Here is a 25,049-nt window from a genome sequence, read left to right on the forward strand (position 1 = left end):
CTTAATAAAAATACAAAAAATAGCTGGGCGTGGTGGCACACACCTGTAATCCCAGCTACTTGGGAGGCTGAGGGAGGAGAATCACTTGAACCTGGGAGGAGGTTGCAGTGAGCCAAGGTCACGCCACTGTACTCCAGCCTAGGTGACAAAACAAGACTCTGCTTCAGAAAAAAAAAAAAAAAAAAAAAAAAAAATGGTGTGGTAGTGCATGCCTGTAGTCCCAGCTGCTTGGGAGGATCACTTGAACCCAGTAGGTTAAGGCTGTGGTGAGCTCTGATCAAACCCCTATACTTTAGCCTGGGAGAGAGAGCAAGACCCTGTCTCAAAAAAAAAGAAAAGAAATATTAATGTTCATATGTATATATCTATATATTATCTATATCTGTATATTTTTATATTATAATTTAAATTATTTCAGTAGAAATTTGAAGTAGGAGTTTTAGGGAGAGGGCAAGAAGGAGTGCATGCATTAAACTTTCCTTTAGGCTCAAGATGATGGAGCCATTGAGTACATTTTAATGAATGTGAATGTTATCTGAGCTGCTAGAAAAGAATGAGAAAGCCATACTTAATTAAGGAAACCATAGAAGAATCTACTGTTGGGTAAGTTGCTACCCAAATATACATACATTCTTTTTCAAAATATATCCTGAAGTTCATATTTTCCACCATTAAATCTATTCTCTTCCTACCAGGAAACCTGAACTAGAGAGGTTTGGAGGTCTTATGTTGTTATGTGCCAAAAATATAGAAAGTAATTTATGAGAAGGACAAGAATTGTGATACATTACTAAGGCGCATGCAATTTTCTAAGTACTAAACTGACAGGTGTTTAATATATATTTTTATGTTTTATTGGTAAAGACAGAAAACAAATACATCTTAGTCAAACAGTGTTCCTCGACTTACCCCATCAATGCCAAGGGCACAGGAGGGGGTCTGCAGTAACTTCCTGAAGCAAAGCAGGAAGGAGAGCAGGTAACCCATGACATGACCTGGCTTGTGAGTCTTGATGTTTTCTTTGGGTTTCATTCTTTCCTTTGAGATCCCAGGCAAATGACACAACGTAGGTTGTAATGGAACCCCTCCTTTTCCTTGTTTAGACTCGTGAACATCTCATATTGCTCCTGATTGCCAGCAACCAAATGAAGGGCTTCATTAGTTATAGCTAATGAACTACACACCAGACTGAAGGATTTCTAGCCAAGGAGTTTGGGGTTGCTTTGGAATAATTGCGAGAAGCTAGTCTTTTGAGTTTTAACTGTTGGATCCCTAGCTTAGAAAGTTACCAGTACCCTTTTTACCTTTTCACTCTGTAATGGGCAGGAATAGAAATTGTGTACAACAGTGGAAAAGTAGAAAACCATATCAAACCTGATGTACCCATAAGAAGTAGTTGGGTGGGCATAGTGGCTCACGCCTGTAACCCCTGCACTTTGGGAGGCCGAGGCAGGTGAATCACGAGGTCAGGAGTTGGAGACCAGCCTGACTAATGTGGTGAAAACCTGTCTCTACTAAAAATACAAAAAATTAGCAGGGCGTGGTGGTGGGTGCCTGTACTCCCAGCTACTTGGGAGGCTGAGGCAGGAGAATCAATTGAACCCGGGAGGCGGAGGTTGCAGTCAGCCAAGTTCATGCCACTGCACTCCAGCCTGGGCCATAGTGCGAGAGACTGTCTCAAACAAAAACAAAAACAAAACAAAAAAAAGATGTAGTTAATAGCATATGCTTCTCCTTAAGTGATCACCCAAGTTGTTGGAGTTTCCTAATCATCAGTTTTTTTCTCTGTCATTTTGAGCTTCCTGGAATAGGATTGAATTTGCAAGTTGAATGATTATGCATAAGACTCAGGAAAAACTTGAAGGCAGATAAAATTGATTTATACTCCTTTGCTCCACCCTACCCTATCTACAGGTATTTCTTGGCAGTTAGTGAAGGATCAAACAAGAACAGGGTTGGATAATGCTGTCAGCCAGGCCCACTACATCCCATGCCAGGCGCTCATGGCCTCCTGTCTCTGCTCCTGCCTCACTTTCCACCTCTCTGCCCAGCCCCCATAAATAGCATGTGGGAGGCTGGGCACAGTGGCTCACAGCTGTCATCTCAGCACTTTGGGAGCCGAGGTGGGTGGATCGCTTGAGGTCAGGAGTTCGAGACCAGCCTGGCCAAAATGGTGAAACCCCATCTCTACTAAAAAATACAACGATTAGCTGGGCATGGTGGTGCGTGCCTATAATCCCAAGTACTCAGGAGGCTGAGGCAGGAGAATTGCTTGAATCCGGGAGGCAGGGGCTGCAGTGAGCCAAGATGGTGCTACTGCATTCCAACCTCAGTGACAGGGGAAGACTCCGTCTCAAAATGAAAACAAACAAACAAAAGAAAAGAGTGGGTGGGGCTCCTGATGCCTTTGCCATTGTGATTACACAATATTTCTACCTGGACTGCCTTTCTCCCGCTCCCATCCCCACCTTCACCTGCGAGGCATGCTATTGCATTCCCCACAGCACCCAAGTCACCCCATCATGGCCCTGTCACGCTGCATACACCACTGCTCCTTTAAAGGGTCATTTCTCATTAGACACAGGGGGCAGAGACCATGTTGCGTATTTTCTTCCATGCCCCAAGCCCCAGTACCGGCCTTGGCCTATAGCAAGTGACAATGCTTGTTTTTATTAACGAATGAGTACATGATCCCAGGAATCTCGTTGAAGGCCAGTTCTCCACGTGGCCACCGTTGACTCCCACAGCTGACCTGGGAATGACACCGTGGCCAGCCCTCTTCCTCACCTGATGCCTGCCTGTAGTCTTCGGCCTTGCTGCTCCAGAACTTTTCATCCTGGCCCCTTCACGGCCACGGCAGCACAAATACACTTAGTAGGTGAGGCCATGAGGACACCTACCACCATTAAGGATGCCTGTGGGGAGTAGGGAGATGGAGGATATGCTGGTAAGACCCTGCCAGTGCAGGCCTGCCTCAGTGCCTTGGAACGAGGTATTCCCAGTGCCTCTGAGCTGCGTCCCAGTGTGTCCTGAGCACCCATCTGGCCTGGCAAGAAGCAGGCACGAAAGGCATATGGGCCGTGGCCTCTAGCCTCCTGCCACCTGCATTCCAAGCCACATTCCAGTAGCACTTTAACTGAAACATCTAGCTACACAAGATGGGCTGAGCACTCTACACAGATGCTGGTCCACACAGGAACAACCCTACCCCTTCTGCACCTGAAAAGGTTCCCTCTGATTAGAAAAGGTTTGCTTCAAGTTCTGTTATAAAGGAAGGCTTGTGCATAGTTAGTGGGGAAGCCACAGGGATGTGCAACTTTTCCCTACAGCCTTGAGGTTCCAGGCACTAAGAACTTGGCACGTCTTTCCATGCTGGCTGAAATCAAAATGAAACCTTCTTTGACTTTTGACCCTTCTACTGGGGCATTGACATTGGGGTTTGACACTGGCTCAGACAGTCAAATCTGGAAGCCAAATCTTAGAAGCCAGATCTTAGAGTGGCATTAGGACTAAGCTGAGAATAAATTCTCAGTGATCCCATTCATCTGCCTCCCGGTGTACTAAAGTAGGACTTTGAACCTTCCAGAAACCTGATATGTTGGCAATTTCTCAAGCTCTGACTCTTTCTTCCCCATTGCCTCTACACCCTAGCTTGAATTTTACTGGCTGCCTTATAATTGCTATTTGTTAAAAATCAAAACGATTTTCCATCCTGGTAAAAAGGTAAAAATATCAGTAGTTTGCAGACAGTAAATATCTGTCTTTAATATTTCAAAAACAAGCCATATTTGCCTCCTGCCTGATTTCCTTATGAGGGAATTATGCTGTGGGGTGGTAGAGTGAGAAGGGTTAAATCACTGGGGACCCAACTTCCCTCGTTCCTCATGGAATTTAGATGAATGTGCTCTTGCTAAATTCTCCAGAACGTGTATGTGCGTCACCCCTGCGCTGCCCGGCCTGGAGGTGGCTGGAAGTCTCACTTTGTTTTTCATCTGCTGGGTGGTGACCAGCAGAGAGCACTGAGCGGACTGTTCTTTCAAATGCTATAAAAAGCCTGTTTGCAAAATGAGGATTTCTGCTTCCAGGGGCTGAATTCCACGTCTGCATTATGCTTGCTGGGTGGGTACCAGGCACAGTCTGTGGCTTGGTCGTAGCCTTTGCCATGTCTTTTGATGATGTGACATGCCTGAGACACATGGTGGAGCTCTGCAGGTGGTGAGCAGCCACGAGGCTGTGCTTGCATGTTGGAGCAGGAGCTTGTTACTGCTGATTGAATAGCCTCACAGACCCCCTTTCTGTCAAACACAAAGCCATGTGTTTTTGTTCCATGTAGAAAACCACACACATTCTCTAGCATATTAGATTGCCATTATGTCAACATTTTAAAATTTTATTGTTTAAATTGATGAATAAAAATTATATATATTTATGATGTACGACATGATGTTTTGATGTATGCTTACATTGTAGAACAGCTAAATTGAGCTAACTAACATGCGTTATCTCACATACTTATTTTTCACATGTGGTGAGAACACTTAAAAACTACTGTCTTTGGCCAGGTGCGGTGGCTCACACCTGTAATCCCAGGACTCTGGGAGGCTGAGGCGGGTGGATCACCTGAGGTCAGGAGTTCGTGAGCAGCCTGGCCAACATGGTGAAACCCTGTTTTTACTAAAAAATACAAAAAATTAGCCGGGCGTGGTAGTGCGCACCTGTAATCCCAGGCTGAGGGAGGAGAATCGCTTGAACCCACCAGGCAGAGGTTGCAGTGAGCCGAGATCGCACCACTGCACTCCAGCCTGGGTGACAGAGCAAGACTCCATCTCCAAACCAAACCAAACAAACAAACAAAATAAACCCCACAAAACTGCCTGCAGTTTTCAAGTGTGCGGTATATTGCTATTAACTAAAGTCACCGTGATGTAGACTTCTTGAACTTATTCTGCCTGTCTAAATGAAATTTTGTTTTCTTTGACCATTGTCTCCCCAGTGCCGCCACTCTCCAGTCCTTGGTAACCACAATTCTACTTTCTGCTTCTATGAGTTCGACTTGTAGAGTTCACTTAGAAGTGAGATCATGCTGTGTTTGTCTTTCTGTGCCTTGCTTATTTCCCTTAAAAATAATGCCCTCCAGGTCCATCTACATTGTTCCAAATGATGGTATTTCCACCTTTTTAAGGATGAACAGTACTCCACTGTGTTTTTAGATCACATTTTCCGTATCCATCCGTGGATGCACGCTTAGGCTGTTTCCCTGTTTTGACTATTGTGAATAACGCTACAGTGTACATGGGAGTGCAAATATGTCTTCAGCATATTGATTTCATTTCCTTTGGGTATATTCTCAGAAGTGTGATTGCAGCATCATTTGATAATTTCATTTTTAATTTTTCGAGGACCCTCCGTTGTGCTTTCCATAATGGCTGTTTACAAATTTACATTCCCATCCACAGCACACAGGGGCTCCCGTTTCTCCACATCCTAACACTTGTTCTCATTCCTTTTGTTGATAGTAGCCATTCTAACAGGTGTAAGGTGATAATTTTATTCTGGTTTTGATTTGCATTTCCCTGATTATTAGTAACGTTGAGCATTTTTTCATACATATGTTGTACACTTTTTATTTTGAAAAATATCTATCCAGTGCTCACTTTAGCAGCACATGTACTAAGTATGTCTGTCCATTTCCTTTGCCCCTTTCTAAAACAGGTCATTTATTTTCTTGCCATTAAGTTATCTGAGTTTCTTACATATTTGGGATATTAATCCCCTTTCAGATATATGAATTGCAAATATTTTCTCCCATTTTGTAGGGAGTCTCTTCACTCTGCTGATTGTTCCTTTTACTGTACAACAGCTTTCTAGTTTGATTTAACATCATTTGTCTATTTTTAGCTTTATTTTTTATTGTGCTTTTTAAGGTTATATCCAAAAACTCATTGCTCAGACCAATTTCAAGAGGTTTTTTTCTTTATGTTTTCTTCTAGCAGTTTTACAGTTTCAGGCCTTAGGTTTTTAATACATTTTGAGTTAATTATTGTATATGGTATGAGATGAGGTTATAATTTCATTCTTTTACATGTGGATATCCAGTTCTTCCAGCATCATTATTGAAGACCATCCTTTCCTCCTTGTGTGTTTTTGGCATCTTTGTTGAAAATCAATTGACTGTAAGTGTGTGGATTTATTTCCAGGCTCTCTATCCTGTTTCGTTGGTCAATGAGTCTGTTTTTATGGCCAGCACTATATTGTTTTGATTACTATAGCTTTATATTAGATCTTGAAAAATCTGGTAGTCTGATGCCTCCATCTTTGTTATTTTTGCCCAAGATTGCTTTAGCTATTCTAGGTTTTTTGTTTTTGTTTTTTTGTTTGTTTGTTTGTTTGTTTTTGGTGGTTCCAAACACATCTTAGGATTGTTCTTTTAATTTTAGTGAAAAATGTCATTGGAATTTTGAATAGGACTTGCGTTGAATCTGTAGATAACTTTGGGTAATATGGATATTATAGCAATGTTAATTCTTCTAATCCGTGAACATAAGGTATCTTTCCATTTATTTTTAGCATCTTCAATTTCATCAGTGTTTTATAGTTTTCAGTATACAGATCTCTCTCTTTCTTGGTTTAATTATTCCTAAGTCTTTTATTTTTTGAAGCATATTTTATCACGTTTGATTACTTTCATTAATGCAACTTTCATTAAACAACCAGAAATTTTTGTTTTAAGACTAATCTGGTAATTCTTTTCTATCAGAGCAGGGTTAAAGTTTGCTTTGAAAATAATCACATGGAGATCAAACACTCTTTAGCGAATGGGTAGACTGAATCCAAGGCTTTTTTTTTTTTTTTTTTTTTTTAAACATTTAAATGCCCTCTCCACAAGCCCCACCACAAAGTTATTTTGAAAATACGAATTCAGTACTATTTGATACAAGAAAATGTTGGTATAGTCAGTGTCTTACAATGTATATTTTAAGTGTATTGTAAAAAAGAATATTCAGTGTATGAATTTCTTTTTCTTATTCTTTTTTTTTTTTTTTTATTTTGAGGTGACGTCTCTCTCTGTTGCCCAGGTTGGAGTGCAGTGGCACAATCATGGATCACTGCAGCCTCCACTTCCTAGGCTCAAGCAATTCTTCTTCCTCAGCCTCCCCAGCAGCTGGGACTTCAGGCACACGCCACCATGCCTGGCTAAACACATTACTTTAGAACAGTGCCATTTAGCTAGAGGCTTGGGGATCTTTAAAAATACTAGAAATGACATCTATAACTTTGTCAGAAGTACATTCACTCATTAATTGATAGAATCATTGTCCCCTTATTTAGACTCAAGGCTTTTGTTGGAATAAATGTTTTTCCTTCCTTCTTGTTTGTGTCAGGCTTTCTTCTTTTCTTTGCCTTTAAATACACTTTAAAACAAATAGAAGACTGAGTGCATTCGCTCAGACGTCTTCATTTGTTCAAATAAACTTCTCCATTTGTTCAGACAGACTTGAACAAATGGAGAGACAGTTCACATGTCACCTAGGTAAAGGCTGTCTGCTAGGGGTCCTTCAGCAAGCAAAACCAAGGTCCCTGCACACATGGAGTTCATATTCTAGTGAGGAGAGACATAAACAATTTGTGCAATTTGTGTCAACCTGACTGGTGCATGGAGAAGGCAGAAAAGGAGGGAAGGAAGTGAGCCAGGTGGTCAGCTGGCAGAGAAGCGTTCTGTAGAGGGTACAGGTAGAGTACAGTCCTGAAGGGTGCAGACCTTTTGGTTCTGCATCTTGGTGGTCATATGTATTGGAAGAGCTTGAGAAAAATGAAAATACCATTTAGCTTAAGAAGTTGTGAGTTATCTGCAAATCAACTCATTTCAGGAGTGGAAGAATCCCCAGAATGATTTCCTAATATCAAAATGAAGGCAGGTTTCTATTTTAAATGTCTTGTACATTTAGAGAGGGTGCTGTACAAAGTCTCCTGTTTTCCATACAGCAAATTCCAGGATCCCTTGCTGGATACTGTGACTGGAGCAATGTGAGCAACAGAGGCAGAGTCTGGGAGGTGATGTGGGGCTGGGGCACTCATCATGGCCTTATAGGTCTGCGCCTTGGTCCACATTCGTACTGCAGTTATTGTTTTTATTTGTGATAATGATTTTATACTAAATAATGGTGATATTCCTACCATATTTACCACATAGTAGTGTCTGAGGTTTCTGATTCTTTCAAACAAATGCCTCCTGTTGACCCTATTTCCATTTAACAAGTCAACCTAGATTTCTGCTTTTTGCCCCTTCATGACACCAACACAGTGGGTTGAAATTCAAAACAAGTGGACTTCATTTTGTGATCTCATGTGCTTCTTATTTAAACAGGAAATAGGAGCATTGCATTTCACAGCTTTTAACTGTGTAGCCAGATAATTAGCTTGTGAAAAACATACTCAGTTTTACATACAAGTAGTGATTCTGGAAAGTAATTACAATTAGTCATTATAGTACTACTTTGCGGATTTACCTTCCACTGCATGCTGTTAAGATCTCATCTAAGCAAGATTAATAAAAAATAAAAAATCTTGACTGAATATCTGTTGCAAAGTGACTTTCAATTTGGCTCTTCACTATGTGTCTGGTGATTAGAGTTTTTGGTTTAGGTTAAGGGAATTTGATTTGATTTGGCATGGTCCCGTTTTAATTTTATGTACGAGGCAAATAACTGAAATGTCCATGATTGTCATAAGTGAAAAAATATCATTAAAATATTTGAATTTTGTTCAAGGAGATGAATCTCTATAAACCAATGTTTTGTATTCCCTAATTAGAATTATGATAGTCAGCAGTATGATCAATGCTAAGTGTTTATTTGGTAATTAGGAAGTGCAAGCTCTAAATTTTGATAAGATTGATGAAATGGCCTCTTCACATATTTTCATTATGTCTGTATAAAAATAACTTAGAAGTTGGAAATATGAATTTTGTCTACATAACAGGGGACATGCTACAACAAACATATACAGCTACAAACAAAGCTATATATTTACATTGATATCCCCTTGATTATTTTTCTCAATGAGCAGACATTCAAGAGATTTTTTCCCCCACAAAATGTGATGTGAAACATCTACAATGTATACTTGCCAAGTGCATAACTGTTAACTTACTCCAGGTACCAGATGGTCTTATTAAGATACTAATTAATGTCAACTCTGACAAGTGAAGCTAATGTTTAAATTCAGCTGCCAGTAAGTTCTCTGTCAGAGCACTCCCAATAGAATGTGAGTTATATGCAGGCTTCTAGAACAATGTCCGAAACACAGTGTGCCTTCGCAAAGGTTTCAGCGAATGGATAAATACTGTGGCTACATTCCCTTTCTAGGAAATAAGAATTATAAAAAATGTTGATCTTCTAAGTTTAATTTTATTATAGTGTGACCTTACATATAAGTTACGTTTTGAAGGTACCATTCTTCCCGTCTTAGTAAGAATGTAACAGCATCAATTCAATGTGATTTTGGCTGCTCCATTTTATTGTTGATCTACTTGTTCTTCAATAATAGAACTCTTGTTTTATAATAATTTCCATACCATGTTTGTTAACCAATAATATCCATAACCATAACTGGAGGCACTTTGTTATAGCCGATCCTGAGGTTAGGAATACTTCCTTGACGTGATACATACAGTATATTAAACCAACATTAAAAATAATAGTTAAAAATTAGACACTAAAAGCGTGCCCATTAAAATCACTTAAGAAAACAGGCACTTGCTGTCATTATTATAATTTGACATTACCGTGATAGTGCAGCCTGAGGAGTAAGTAAGTCTAGAAGCAGAATTAAGACCTACAGTGATTAGAAAAGACAACACCAAAATATTGACAGATGTTGGTTTGATGTATTTAGAAACCCTCTCCAAAGTGGGGGAAAAATAGTTTGGAAGTAATAGGAGAATTCTGTAGGTTCAATTGCAAAATGTGTACATCAAATTCAATAGTTTACCCTAATATACAAATAAAAATACACAAAATGTTCAAAGGGTTATTTAAAAAAGCACTCCCTCCAAAAGAAACAAAAATAAAAAGAGCTGTTAAAGATCCATATGATGAAAACCACAAAACATTCCTGAAATGGCATAAAAATAGACTTGAACAAATGGAGAGACAGTTTGCATGTCTAAATGGGAAGGCTGATATTGTAAGCCTCTTCAATTAATTTAAAAATTCAATGGAATTCCAATTTGAATCCCAATAGGACCTTGTTTCAGACTCAATAATGTGGTTCTAAAGTACATGCAAAAGAATAAATTGGCAGGAATACTCAAGAAAAATGTGAAAAACAAGAGTAATGTGAAGTAGGCCTTGCAATACTGAATAGCAAAACCATTTGAAAGCTACAATAAAGTATTAATTAAATTGAAAGTACTCTGTTTCTATATAAGTGTAAGAGCAAGAAGGAATCCTTTGAAATACAACATATGGCTTATAGGACATGGTGATTTTCAGATTTTCTTCTTTATTTTAAAATATATAAAATATATACTTTATATTTTATACATATAAAGTATATGGATTTTATACATAAAAAGTAAATAATATATGTATATTTTATACATATATAATAAATACATATAAGTGTATATACTGTGTAAAGCATATATACTTATACATAAATCTATATAAAGTATACTTTATATACTTTATATGTATAGAATACTTTATATATGAATACTTTAAACATTATATAGTTTGTATACTTTATAAAGTATAAAATACATATATTTTATACTTTATAAATGATATACTTTATATTTCACATAGTAACATCCATTCTTCTTTCTAAATTTTGACAGACAATACAGTTGTGTAGCCACTACCAAATACAAGATTTAGAATATTTCCATTTCCGTAAAAATATTTCTCATGCCCCTTCATACTCAGTTCTCTCTTCTTTGTCACTCTAGTACTGCCTTTTCTAGAATGACATAAGAATGGATTCATACAGTATCTAGCCTTGTGTATCTGGCTTATTTTGCTTAGCATGATGTGTTGGAGATTCACTCATGTTCATTTACCAGTAGTTTGTTCCTCATTCTTGCTGAGTACTATTCATCATGTAGATATGCCATAATTTATTTGTTTATTTAGTAGGTAGCAGGTGTTTGGAGTGTCCCCTATGTGTGGCAATTATGAAGAAAGCTCTATAAATATTTGTATAGAAGTCTCTGTGTGGGCATATCTTTTCATTTCTCTGGGGTGAATTCTTAGAAGCAGCGTGGTTGGGTCATGAGGTAAGTATATTATCAGCTCTATATGAAGCTGCCAAACTATTTCCTAAAATGGCTTTACCATTTTGCCTTCAGACGAGCAACATGAGTTTCCATTGTTCTTCATCTTTTTGGTGGTTGTTTTTTTAATTTTAGCCATTCTAATAGGTATATAGTTATATTTCAATATGGTTTTAACTTGCCTGTTCCTATTGACTAGTGAGATAGAACATGCTTTCATGTGCATCTTGGCCATTTGTGTTCCTTTTTTTGATGAAATATCTGCTCACGTTTTTTGCCAATTTTTGGTGTGTTGTTTTCTTCTTATTGGTTTTTGAGAGTTTGTTATATACTCTGGATGCAAACCCTTTGTCAGATAGGTGTTTTTAAAAATATTTTCTCCAATTCTGCAGCCTGTCTTTTTACTTTCTGTATAGTGTCATTCAAAGACCAAAATTTTTAATTTTAATTTAAGTTCAATTTACCAATTTTAAAATTTTATGTTTCATGCTTTTTGTATCCTAAGAAATATGTTCCTATGCCTAGGTCACAAAAGTTTTCTATGTTTTCTTTAAAAAGTTTTGTTGTTTTAAGTTTTGCATTTAAATCTATGATACATTTTGAGTTAATTTTTGTATATGGTTTAAGGTATGGCTCCTTTCTTTCTCCCTCCCTCCCCCCTCCCCTCCCCTCCTTCCCTCCCTCCTTTCCTCCCTCCCTATTTCCCTCCCTCCCATCCTCCCTCCCTCCCTTCCTTCCTTTCTTTCTTCCTTCCTTGGTATTTGGGTATCCAACTGTTTCGGCACCATTTGTTGAAAGTACAGTTTGCACATTGATCTTTCTTGACATGGTTTTTTTTTTTAAATCAGTTAACCCTATGTGTGTAGCCAGTTTGTTTTATTTGTCTGTCTGTCCTTTCCAGTAGTACCACACTGTCTTGATATCTGTAGTTTTATAATAAGTCTTAACCATATTGAATCTTCCATTCCATGAATATGGTATATTCCTCCAATTTTTAGGTCTTATTTGACTCCCTTGTCAATGTTTTGTGTGTTTCAGTATACAGTTTTGTGACTTTAAAATATTCTTCTGTATATGGTTTTGTGTTTTATTCTTCATCACCATCATCATCACTACCATCATCATAGCCACCATTCATTTATGTAGCCAGCCACTGTGCAAATATCCTTAAATACATATCTAATTAAACTTTTCCAGAATTCCAGATTTTAGAATCATGATCCCAGTTTTACAGATGAGGAAGATGAGGCTCAGAAAGGTTAAATAGCCTGTTATAATTTATACAGCAAACGTACCCTTGGTCAAGTGATTATTCCAAATCGTCCGCCTTTGAAACCTTTACTCTTGACTCCTAAACTAATTTTGTATCATTTATGTGTATAACTTTTGCCTTAAGACCAAAAAATATTGGCCAGGCGTGGTGGCTCTCGCCTGTAATCCCAGCACTTTGGGAGGCCGAGGCGGGCGGATCACCTGAGGTCTGGAGTTTGAGACCAGCCTGGCCAACATGGAGAAACCCTGTCTCTACTAAAAATATAAAAAATTAGCCGGGCATGGTGACGGGTGCCTGTAATCCTAGCTACTTGGGAGGCTGAGGCAGGAGAAGCACTTGAACTCGGGAGGCAGAGGTTGCAGTGGGCCGAGACCACACCATTGCACTCCACCCTGGGTAACAAGAGCAAAACTCCATCTCAGAAAAAAAAAAAAGACAAAAAATGTTATAAACTAATGAAAAGAGCAAGAGTGATGTTGGGATCCATATTTGGCAGGGAAGCAAGATATTTGTACTCTTTCTTACCACTTCCACTGTATTTTGTTAAGACCAGAATACACCTCTACAGTGGACAGTCCAAATAAATAAGCCATTCCCATACTTAAGAAGCATGCATATGGTGGAGCTTTATGTGCAAAAGCAACAAAGCCCTCTAGTTATATTTTAGCTCCTCAGATACTTTTCTGAGTGATTATTCCTGCTGCTTTAATCTCTGTACTACTCCCTTTTGCCCAGATTAAAATACCTAAATCATTGGTTGTAGTTCTATTATTATATTCAGTAATAGTTCCTTTGATTGGAAAAGAAATACCTCCTTTTTAGAATTCCCTGGCAGTCTGTAATAACTCCCTTTTATATTTGTAACATTGTGCCTTAATTAATTGTTGTCATATAAGTCTTCTCACTAGGTTGTGAGTAGAAGTTGTTTTCCTTTGGCTTTTTGAGATGTTTCATATGTACAAAAATGTTGAATCAGTATTAGTGTTAAACACACCTACCCACCTAAATTCACTACATATTAACATTTTGCCATGTCTGCATTATCCCTGCATGTGGAAACTTTCTTTTCTGACATACCAAAAAGTTGGTCACAGATACAGGGACACATCATTCCTCGCTTCATGCAACTCCTATGAATAACTGCTCTGTAGTCACAGTAATATTATGATGCCTATGAAAATGAACAATGATTCCCAAATAGAATGTAAGATCTCTTCCCTGTGAAGTTTTCCCTTTGACCTTAAGGGTCCCTACCATTTGTCTTGTCAAATGCTGTATATTCTGAATCTGTCTATTCATTTCCTCATGTTGGAACATTTTTGGCAAAAAAAGTAACCTACCTAAGTGATCCTGTGTGCTTAGCATTCTACCTAAAGGCCCAGACTATAATTAGGAAGAATCTATAGGGTGTTGCTTTCAGATTGAGTGTCTTGGTCCCCAAAGACCTTTTACCTCGAGGTTTCAGTGCCCACTGAGGAGTCTCCTCTGGACCAACCATTCCTTTAGGAGTTGAAACCTTCAGTTATCAAGTTCTCTTCTTCATTCCCTGTTTTTTTGGCTCATAGTCTTCCGCAGGTCACAGCTTTACTTTTGCCCTCAACCCTGCCACCTCGCCTATATGTCTGTATAGATACATGGATTTTTTGCTCATTCAGTTTGCTACATTTGTTTGTTGTCATTGTTCATTTTGATACTCAGATTGTCTCACGCATCCTACACGTGGCCAGGGAGCCTCCCCACACCACCTCCTGTGTCCTTTTGACATGGCCCCACTAGCCTAGAAGAAAGACATGACCCAGCCTCCCACCGAGGTCATCCTGGTCAGGGGCTGTTTTTATCTCCTGCTGACCTACGCCTGGGAACTCAATGCTGTCAACACACTGCACACTCGTTGAATGTTGGTTGAGTGTTGACTTGGCAATGCTCTTCATGGTTTTGAATCTTCTTGTCATTTTAGCCTTATCCCCTGCATTTCTCATGACCTATTCTAGGAGGACCCATTTAGGGAAGCTTCAATTTCCCCTGGGATGTGGGGAAAGTGAGACAGGGGGTGGAAGTAGAACCTCAGTGGGTTGTGCTTCCTGTGTTGATGCTTTCCTGCACACCCTGCTAGACAGGTACAGGGCTACTGCAGAATTCCTTGTGGGTTCCCACAAATTGAGTCTCAGTCCACCACAGTAGGCGATTTTGAAAATAAGCATTAGGCATTTATGGCTAAAGTCACTTTGGTAGCTTATGTAGTTGTAAGTAGATAAGCTATTGGATGATCACTTGTCATGTGCAGCGTTTGAGCATACAACTGCATACAACATATGTATATATTATGAGTACATACGTATTTATAAGAAATACCATAAAAGATTATCTATGTTTTTATTTACTATAATCTCATATTTCAAAGTATCTTTTATTCTCCTTACGATTCATTTAATGTTTTAATACTTAATATTTATAATACTTAAGTATTATCATAAATATTTAATACTTAATATTTAATGATGTGTGTGACATTTCTCCTTAATACATCATCCAACCAATGTTAATAATGTTGAGGACAGTATCCTTTTATGATTTATGTAAGGCATTCCATTTTAGCTAAGAAAGAGTTTCAACTTTCATTTATAAAATGATAATCATAGTGTCCTTTATCTATGAAAGTCAATTTAAAAACATGTATAGACATATCGATCTTCTCTTCAATAATAAGAGTTTTTTTTTAAGACCGAATTACTCTTGTTTCTATTACAGTGTGTTTCCAGATCCTCTATATCATGCGATAAGACTTCGAAAATTCTAAACTCTCTAAGGCTCTAATATTACCTGATATTTTGAGTATATAAAAATAACATATAAAATTTTCTGCTTTGCTGTCTTGCTTTAGGATCAAATGAATTATATTAAGCTGCAAACAAAGTATGTAGTCCTCATTACACCATAAACTATAATTTATATGTTATATTTGATTATAATTTATTTTTATTCTTCATAACAAATGTGAATATGTGTTTAAATTATTATACTGTATAAGTAGCAAATAACTGTTATGGGTAATTTAAGATCCAAATATTCCCTTTTGGTATATTTGTCCAATAAACATCTTCTGCAATTACTGCCACTATAAAAATGAAATCAATTTTGTTTTTAAATTATATTTCTTTCCTTATAGTGCCTGGAATGGTATGAGATACTAGTACTCTATGAATTCAACTAAGCACTCAGTTTAAATTTAAGATACAGGTTTAATTTTGTTGTTAGTAGTTCCAAATAGCTAAAAGATGACATTAGTGTAAGTTATTTTCTGTTTTGTATAGTTTTGGCTTTTTTTTTTTTAAACATTCCTCACTCTAAGGTTCTTTATAAAATAAAGAAATTGTAATATTTGGGAGACTAAATGAGTAAAAATTAATTATATACTGAATAAAGGCATCATGGGAATGAATTTATCTTTAAATGAAAAACGGAATAATTTCACCGTGGGTCGTTTATATGAGAAAGGTTTTATAAGTTCACTGATGAGAATGGACACCCATTTTCCAGTGAGCTTCAGTTTTAACAATAATACCTGAATCAGCCTTTTTATTATGTCTTATGCTTAATCAAATATTTAATTAATAAAACATGACATACTTTTTGAGGGCACAGCGATGACTCCTGACATTCAATGTATGTGGCACTGCACACTATCCTCTGTCCTCATTTTACCACATCGTTCTTTCTATATTTTTAATTATTCTTTCTTTCTTATACTCCCACCCCCCCTTAATCTTAAAAGGATTTTGAGGGAGCTTTAAAGAAATTCTATATAATATGAAAACACATGTGTGAGAAAATCAAAGCAACAAGGAGAAGCTATCTCATTTTTATTTCAACAAATATAAGTGAAAGAACAACGTTACAAGGATTAGAGAATTTTGAAATATTTTTCCAAGTATGTTATTATTTTAAATCTGAGAAATATGGTAGTTATAAGGGCAAATCGTTTGACTTGTCCTGAAAATCACTAAGTTGGGGGAGGAATATAAGGAAGATATGATGATCATGAATATAATCTCATATCTACCTGAGGATAATAATTATAGTTCTTTGGCTGGGCGCGGTGGCTCACGCCTGTAATCCCAACGCTCTGGAGGCCCAGGTGGATGGATCACCTGAGATCAGGAGTTCGAGACCAGCCTGGCCAACATGGCAAAACCCCGTCTCTACTAAAAATACAAAAAAATTAGCCAGGTGTGGCACACCTGTAGTCCCAGCTACTCCGGAGGCTGAGGCAGGAGAATCACTTGAACCCAGGAAGCGGAGGTTGCAGTGAGCTGAGATCGCACCACTGCACTCCAGCCTGGGAGACAGAGCAACACTCCATCTCAAAAATAATAACAATAATAATAATTATTATTGTAGTTGTTTTTTTTTTTACTTCTCTTACATTTTCTAAATGTTCTTCCTTTCCTCTCGGTTCTGTTTTTGTTTGTTTGGGCCTCCTTTATTAATGCTGGGTGAATTTTTTTCACAAGCCCAGTGCTCTTGCTCAGACCCTCTGTCTCCAAGCTTGTGCACAGAGCACGGAGGCGCATGGGCTTTCCTGCATGGCAAGCCTGGATGGGCTGAGCTGTCATACTTTTGCAACCTCCATGCTTAGTTTTAGTGCTTATGTTCTCTTTGGCTGGTCATTTTCACCAAAGAGGATTCTTCTGGTCTTCTTTCTAGGTTTGGTTTGGGACTAAGGTTAGCAGGGGTTAGTTTAAACCTCCTTGCTGATATGCTGGGAGCTGAGCAGAAAAGAGAGAGGGGAGTATACTGTTTGGTTTGACATCAAACTAAACAGGTGTTTCTTTCAGGTGGTTCTTGTCATTGTCTTCTGCTTTTCAGGCACCTCCCTTGTCCAGAGAGTAAACATGTGGTCCTCTCCCCAAGAGTGAGTTGGAGAGCCCCTCATTGGACATGCTGGCATAGGCAGACTGGATATAGGGTCACATTTCAAAGCCATCAGCACTGTTGTTTTTCACCTCACATGTAGCCTCCTGAGTACCTGGCACCCCCTAGTTTCTGGGCCTTCCTAGGGTTTTGCACCAGGGATTCACAGCCTTCCTGTTAAATGTCACCACATTCTTGCCTCGAGGGCAGTTGGTACCCACTCATCACCCTCTTTCCTGTTTCCAGAATTCTCTTGTCTTTAGTTGCATCTCCTCAGAGTCCCCTGGTCCTTGTGGGCTTGTGCAGTTTTAATATGTGCCTTACTGTCATTTAATGTGAGGAACTGGGAATGCACGTCTTAAATAGTTTCTAATTTGTGATGTAGGTGCCCCCTAAGTATACTTTGACAAACTTCAGCTCTGTGCAGACTTTGCATGAGTTTGGGGCTAATTTATAATATTTTGAGGTTTTGTTTGTTTTTTGGACTCCCTGTTTTTCTCCTTCATATTTTCTCACAGAAAATACCACCTATGAACATTTTGCCATTGGCTTTCCCTCTACAAAAAAGCAAGCCATTGTGCTCTGTCGGCCTTCCATCTTATCAGCTCTAAGAACTTACTCATACTTGGATTTATTTCAAATCATTTTAAAAGAAGGACTTGACTCTCAGTTACATTCCCTTTTCCTATATTCTCTTTTTCATAATGTTGCTTTACAGTATTGATTCTTTGGCTTGAATGCACCCCAAAAGAAAAATCATCCAGAAGTCATCACCTTTATGTTTTTTTTTGTTGTTGTTTTTTAGTAATATATTTTAAAATGTTACTGGATAATTCATTTTCATTACTTTTTATGATGATTATAAGATGGGTTTATTTTCATTAATATATTTGAAATTTAAGCATTTGAATGAGATTTCCTCTTCAAAGTACTTGCCTTAGTGAAAACACAGTTAAACTTTTTAACAAGACCCCAGTTGAAATCATGAAGCATAATCCCGGATTCAGTATTTAGAGTTCTCCTTTTATTGAAACCGGGCACCTACTGTCCACACTCGGCACTCCTGTGTCTCTGTTTACAGCTCCAACAGCTTCTGAGGCTGAGAACTGCCCAGAGATCCTTTGGAATTTAGAGAACTTAGAAGAACATTAAAATTTCTGCCTGTGTTGTGTGTCCCAGAGAGCAAATCTGTGCTCTGTACAAAGTGTGAGCTCCAGGGTCGATTGAGACAGCTCTTGTCTGGCTGATGAAATTACCACGAGCAATTTTGTACCCTGCTATCCAAGTCACATGGCTAAGTCCATTTTTATTACACCTTCACAGCTCCTCAAGGATATGAATTAAAACCCTTTGGATTTTTTTCTTCTAATTCATACTTAGACCTTCCACCAGGCATAGTTGACAAAGGCACTGTTTAAAAGATATGTCTCATCCTGAGTTTCCATTCACCAGTCTGTGCTTTTGTTAGCCTTTTGTTTTTATATCCTGCAGTGACATCCTACATTCAACTTGCCTGCCACCGAATGTCCCCCTGCTCCACCACCAGCACCCCATTCTACCTGTGCTGTTTTCCTTCTACTGAGACTCACTTAAAGCTGTGCCCAGTTCCACCTGCCTTTCTTTCTACCTGTGCTCAGTTCTACCTGTTCTCCATTTTGCCTATCAACCTATCTAGTGAAATGGGGGCCCAAACACATTTAAAACTGGGGCACTGAGGTACTTCCGGGGGGCTGGGGGTGTGTGAGGATGAGTTCTGTCCAGGGTTCCCTCCAGGAACAGTGTCAGGCAGTAGCCAAGGCCACATCAACAGGGGGAGCCCTGCAAGAGAGATTTTTTAAGACAGGAGCTTAAGAAATGGAACTAGATCAGGGGCAGGCAGGGAGAGTTTGTCCCTCCTGCCAGATGGATCCTTTTCTTTCTGGACCACCTTTAAAAATATTAGCATATTTTCTCTTTATAAAAACAATCTGGGCTTAGTCTCCCTCCACTCATGACTATCTGGTATCTTTTCTAGTCATTTTTTGTTTTTCTTTTACTGTATATCCTTTATATTGGTCAAATGTGTATACGTAATTACTGCAGTTTTCCTCTTCAATTATTTTCTCATGCTATTAAAATACTCCATATTTGCATAATGTTTAATGATTTAATGGTTGCACAATATTTCATCATAACACAAGTTATGATTGCTTGACTTGCCAGATAAAAATATAGGACTCTCAGTTCAGCTTGAACTTCAGGTAAACAACAAATTTTTTTTCTAGTATATGTATGTCTCATGTAATATTTCATTGCAACATTTGGGACATATTTATTTTTCATTGTTTATCTGAGATTCAAATGGAACTGGGCATCCTGTATTTTATCTTGCAACCCTACAAAATATCATATTATTTACACAGTTTCTTGTGGTGGATATTTAGAATTTTCAGCAATGCTACGGACATCTTTGGGTATGAAATTTTCTATTTTGAATTACTTCCTTTGGTGGATTATTAGAAGTAGAATTACTGAGGAGATGAGTATTTATTTTCAAGACTTTTCGAACCTATCTCCAAATCACTTTTTAAAAAGGTTATAGCAATTTATGTTCCCACCAACAGCACACAAGAGTCCTCATTCCCTGCACCCTTGCTCACATTATCATCATTGAAATACTTCTTTGCTATTTTGGCAGGCAAATAATGATGTATCATTTTCATCTTTGATTACTAATGAGGTTCACTTTTTTTTGTTGTTTATTAGGCATTTAGTGTCCTGGTTTTTAAATTTTCTGCAAGTATATCCTGACTTCTGTGGCCCCACTTTGCATTGCTTTGAAGTTATAAGGAATATGTCTTATTTTTACTTATTGACTTATTTTTACTCAGCTGCTGGTGCTGGAGCCTGGTCCCTATGTTCAGGCTCGGGGATGATTCTGCACAGTGGCTTTTGCTCCCAGCCTACCTGCTAGGCTACCCATTGTCTAGAAGACAAAAGCTTCATTTAGGAGTCATCTCCCAAATGCATTTAAAATAAATCAATTAAAGCATAGAATAGTAATTTCCTTCTGAGCACACAGAATTAAAGTTTTATTTTCACAGAGCTCCCTCACTTTTGTTCCTAATAAATGACTGGTTTCAAAGGGCTTCCATAAATACCCGTTTTATCCACCCTTATAAGCCCACAAATATGCTGCAGGCTTCTGCTGTGTTCATGGAAACCATAAGGCTTCATGGTATCTGCAGTATTTGCCCAGAAAAATACTGATACCCCAAGGATGGGACTCCATTCCCAAAGGGCAGGGAGGAAAGGGAGGGGCATTTCAGTGAATTTTAATATGCAGATCATCCCTTTCCTAATGGAGTTCATGCTTCACCTTAGAGCTGAAAAAGCAAGACTTACTTTCGCTAAGAAAGGAAAGACTGAATGGTGCAAATGACTTCTGGAACATTTCCTTAAGTTTGGTAAAGAGGGCACGCACAGTGCCTGGCAGCACTGCCTCTAACTTTTGGAGAATGGCCTGTCCTTCTGGCCCTTCTGGGCCTCCTGTAATTAATCCCCATCGTGATTAAACAAGGGGCCATTTGGTTGCCTTCTCTGATATTCTCATCCAGAGAGACTTCCCAACAGGGCATTTACGTCCTCCCAGGACTTGCTTTATGGAAATTGCTGTGTTCTCTTCGGTTTTTCGTTTTCTGTGTTACAACGGTTTTGGCATTTGTTGCCTTGCATGAATTTTTCAGCATGACATGACAGCCTGCTCCCTGAATTCAGTATGTCCATGTCACCTGTTCACATATCTGGCCTGATTCTGGCCGCACTGGTGTTTCTCATTAATGTTACTCTGTGCTCATACCCTCAGCATTTTGAGACCCCCTCAAGGGTTATGCTTTTCTTTCTACTTTCAGCCTGATCATTTAAGCGAAGCACATTGATACATTGCTTCTGGTGATAAATAGCTGACTTTGTGATTTCATTTATTCTAATGTGTGAGTCTCCATTGTGTAACTGGTTTGACCTGCAGAAAATTGATTTCAGCACCTACTAGGTTCACCTAGGCTGATACAGGCCTCTTCTTCAGCGGGAAAAGCTCCTCCTCTCATGGGGAAGAGTCTGGGTCAGCGACTGCATCAGGGTCAATTGTGGGCAGAGTACTTTGAAGGCTCTTCTTCCTCACCCTCTTCCAACTTTCTCTGACGACTGCCAGAGTAGGGGAAAGTGAATCTCTACCTCGTGTTGTGTTGGTCATCAGAAGTGTCTTCAGATTCCTTAGAGGAAGAGTTAAAATGGGCATCTGGATGAGGGGTAAAGAAATGAGGTTAGCCAGTAAGTACCTGTCTTATAGTCCTAGAGTACAGCCTCCACACACAGCTTTGCCATTCACTCCTTCAGAGAGTGAAACCTCTAAGCGTCAAGTTTCACTGCCTGTAAAGTGGGACAGGAAGAGAAAGTTGTGTGTGATTGAAAGAGGTCGTGTTCTGTTAAAGTGACAGTGTTGAAAGGGCCATAGTTCTAACAGCCTTAGCACAGTGCTTGATCAGTGTATAATGTTATTAAGACGATTATGCACGGGACACATCTCATTGTCATAAGGAGTAGACAAGATACAAAGGCAGCCTCTCTTGAGCTGAATGGTATGCCAAATATTTATATGTTTCGAAAGTTCACAAATTTTTTCATTTTACTAATCATTGCCTCAATGGAAAACAAGCATTATTTAGCTATTTCCCTGAACACCAACTTGGAATCTAAATCTCAGCAATTATCATCATTTACAAATAATTTATATTTCTGGGCAAATGGAAGATATCATATCATCATTATTGTATTTGTTCAATTTGAGTAATGTGTCCTTCGAGGACTCATTTGGAAATAGATATGTATACTATAGGTATAAAATGGATGAGAGAAAATATTGGATTTTAACTTTTCACTGTAAAGCCTGTATTCCAAATTAATATAAAAGACATTTAGGCATTCTGATATATTGCTGGTAAAAGGAGAGTTAGTAAAAGAATGCAATTTGATAGCTCATTTAATAGAGGAAAAATAGGGACATGTCTCAAAGTATGTTTCATTCTATTAATTTTACCAAACTTGTACTGGCTTAATGGGAAAAAATATATATCCTATGTTTCTTAAAATGTCATTAACTTAAGGGGGCAATATTTAAAAGCAAGGAAGGCTTTACAATGTTGTTAGCTACAAACCCTAGCAGTGAGCAATTGCAGTTAATGGCAACAGAACTGCTTAGCCCACAACTCACCACCAAAGAAAACACCCTTCAGGGCACGCAAACAAATGTGTGCACACCCACGTCCACACACATACTGGCTGCCTCCATTTGCAACAGCCAGACAGACGTTTCAGCTTTGGCCCTTTACCTTCCTCATTCTTGATTTTCTGTGTTGCTTTCTTTTTTCCTCCTTCTTTTCCTTTCCACCCAGCTCCGTCTGGTCTGAGAAACTCCCAGCTCTCCCACTTGACATTCTGATGAGCCCGCGTTCCTCCTTTCCTTCTCAGGAGGAGAATTGGGCCATAACTCATTGTGGAGTTGTGGTGATTGCCTCCACATCGGGCATGGGGGGATACAGGCTGATTTTGAGAAATTAGAGGCCTTTCTTTGCCGTGGCCCAAGAGGAGAGGCTGCACACACATTTTGCCTGATAATAAGGGCAGCAAGTTTCCAAGAGAGCACAAAACAGAAGTTCCCGTGATTTCCATCCTGTCTTTAATTTTCTTGTATTTAATGCAAAAATATTTCAAGCTTGTTTTTCCAGTCAGGACAACCCTGTATCAGGAAACACTTGAGGTATTAATAGTTAGCGAAAATAAAATACAGCCCTGAGTGTGAGTGCACCAGTGTTTCTCATTCATGTTACTGTGTGCTCATGTCCTCAGCATTGTGAGACCCCCTCAGGGGTTTTGCTTTTCTTTCTACTTTCAACTTGATATTCTAAAGACCCCCTACCAAAAAAACATTCCTGGGGTTGGAAGTGACCCATGCCTTCTGCTGATCAGCCCTGAGAGAGGGGCAGCAGAACCCAGGGCTCCCTGCCCATGCCCCGTTGCTTCTCCCTGACAGTTTCAAGTCCCAGAATCTGGGATGATTTCGGCTTTTCCCATGAGTGTTGTTCTGTCTCATCTAATTCTATCTTTTGATTCATTTACAGGGAAACTTCGTGGCTTGCATGACAGCTATTTTACGACAAATGGAAGATTACCATTATGCCCACTTGATCAAGACTTTTGGGAAAATGAGGACTGATGTGGTAGTAAGTGTCCCTTTCATCCTGTTCACATAACCGTGTTTTAGGGCCAGCACTTTAGACAAAAGCCTGATATCAATATATTCATTTAAAATAGGATTTTGCATGAGAACTTGTCTCTGATTGGTTTCCAATGCCTCCTGGAAAGGTCTGACTGAAGCCTTGTTTCTAACAAGACAAGGGTCTGGATTTGCAGACTTGCTTCTAGGGCTGAATGGAGAATGACTCAGGGACTGAGCCCAGGGAAATCTCTTGTCTTTCTTGGTGACAGTCTCCTCTCCTGTGCTTTGGGATAATTGAAAATTTGGAGATGTTATCCATGGATAGTCTCCCATTAACTCCTATTCATTTATTGGTTGACTTTTTAATAGCAGAAGCCAGAGTGACTTTTCAGCTCTAAGTTGTACTCCGTTATTAATTAGCTGTAATCATGGAAGCTCATCAGCATTTCTCCAAATAATTCTCTAGTCATCCTCAGTAAAACTATGATACAACTTAATTAGGAAAAGTATAATAGAGGGGAATTTATTGCTTATGAACTACCTCCCTAATGACCTGAAATTACATTGCCATATGGCAAATATCCTCTGCAAGGCTGCAGCCAAACTTGTTGGCAGATTTCGTGATTACATGTTGACTTGAACTCTGAGATTCCATTTCTAAGGATCCGTAAGGTCCTGTAGAGCAGGTTCCCCAATCCCTGGGCCACACAGCAGGGGGTGAGTGGTGGCCAAGGGAGCCTTACTGCCTGAGCTCCGCCTCCTGTCAGATCAGTGGCTGCATTAGATTCTAATAAGAGCACGAACCCTATTGTGAACTGTGCATGTGAAGGATCTAGGTTGCACGCTCCTTATGAGAATCTAATGCCTGATGATCTGAGGTGGAACAGTTTCATCCCAAAACCTGCCCCCACCACCCCCTGGTCCATGGAAAAATTTATCTTCCACGAAACTGATCCCTGGTGCCAAAAAGGTTGGGGACCCCTATAAAAGAATACTCATGGATACCTGCAGAACACAGGAGTGTACTAGTGTTTCTAGAACAGGGGTTGTTGTACTTGACGTGTATCTCATTAAGAAATGGGAAGAAGAGAATGATCTGTATGATTTTTTTCAAAGGATTATTTCTAATACATAATTTTCTTATTGTTGCCACTGTATGTATAATGCATAATTTTCTTATATATCTATAGTGGCAGCAATAAGAAAATTATGTATTAGAAATAATCCTTTGAAAAAATAATCTTTTTATATTTATATATACACATATATACACATATGTACATGTATATATACACACATATATACATATACATATATATATACACACACACACACAC

At 38.8% G+C, this 25,049-nt stretch overlaps 1 protein-coding gene across 2 annotated transcripts in view; it reads left to right on the forward strand.

Annotated features, from left to right (window-relative positions):
• The window catches only part of DOCK1 (dedicator of cytokinesis 1), a 550,965-nt gene that overhangs the window by 322,706 nt on the left and 203,210 nt on the right, over positions 1 to 25,049 (forward strand). For both annotated transcript variants that reach the window (XM_054503625.2, XM_054503626.2), the window contains exon 28: positions 23,615 to 23,716. In XM_054503625.2, the coding sequence (XP_054359600.1) occupies positions 23,615 to 23,716 (102 nt within the window). The remainder of the gene's footprint in view (positions 1 to 23,614; positions 23,717 to 25,049) is intronic.

Source organism: Pongo pygmaeus, chromosome 8, assembly GCF_028885625.2.
Source record: "Pongo pygmaeus isolate AG05252 chromosome 8, NHGRI_mPonPyg2-v2.0_pri, whole genome shotgun sequence".
Lineage (NCBI taxonomy): Eukaryota > Metazoa > Chordata > Mammalia > Primates > Hominidae > Pongo > Pongo pygmaeus.